The sequence below is a fragment of the Monopterus albus genome, unplaced genomic scaffold (genome assembly GCF_001952655.1).
Source record: "Monopterus albus unplaced genomic scaffold, M_albus_1.0 scaffold6588.1, whole genome shotgun sequence".
NCBI lineage: Eukaryota > Metazoa > Chordata > Actinopteri > Synbranchiformes > Synbranchidae > Monopterus > Monopterus albus.
In genome coordinates, this window is record NW_018134446.1 from 1 (window position 1) to 647 (window position 647).

Sequence of the window (647 nt, forward strand, 5' to 3'; positions counted from 1 at the left end):
ATGAATTCGTTGATGCTCATTTAAGTAACTCTTGCTAGTGAAACTTTTCCCACAGTGATCGCAGCTGTAAGGTTTTTCTCCTGTATGAATTCGTTGATGCTTGTTTAAGTAGTTATTACTAGTGAAACATTTTCCACATTGGTCACAGCTGTATCGTTTCTCTCCTGTATGAATTTGTCGATCTTAAGGAACTATTGTTAGTGAAACTTTTTCTGCAGTAATCACAGCTGTAAGGTTGTTCTCCTGTATGAAGTTGTCGATGCTCACTTAAGTATCTCTTCAAAGTGAAGCTTTTTCCGCAGTGATCACAACTGTATGCGTTCTCTCCTGTATGAATTTGTTGATGCTCATTTACGTTTTTCTCCCTAACGGATCTTTTTTTTACGGAGGTCACAGCTGTGAGGTTTTTCTCCTGTATGAATTTGTTGATGCTTGCTTAAAGAACTCTTGCTAGTAAAACTTTTTCCACAATAACCACAGATGTAAGGTTTCTCTCCTGTATGAAGTTGTTGATGTCTGTTTAAGGAACTCTTGCTAGTGAAACTTATCCTGCAGTAATCACAGCTGTAAGGTTTCTTTCCTGTATGAATTCGTTGATGCTCATTTAAGTAACACCCTTGCTAGTGAAACATTTTCCACATTGGTCA

General features: G+C 37.6%; 1 protein-coding gene across 1 annotated transcript; it reads right to left on the reverse strand.

The window, feature by feature from the left end:
* Positions 1-29: 29 nt before the first annotated feature.
* LOC109954335 (zinc finger protein 345-like) lies at positions 30-580 on the reverse strand (the record flags this gene model as incomplete). The annotated part of the gene is given in 3 exon segments (XM_020589700.1): positions 30-184; positions 186-243; positions 386-580. Coding segments are annotated over 3 exon segments (408 nt in total), but the record flags the coding sequence as incomplete, so codon positions are not given.
* Between the last annotated feature and the right edge of the window lie 67 nt (positions 581-647).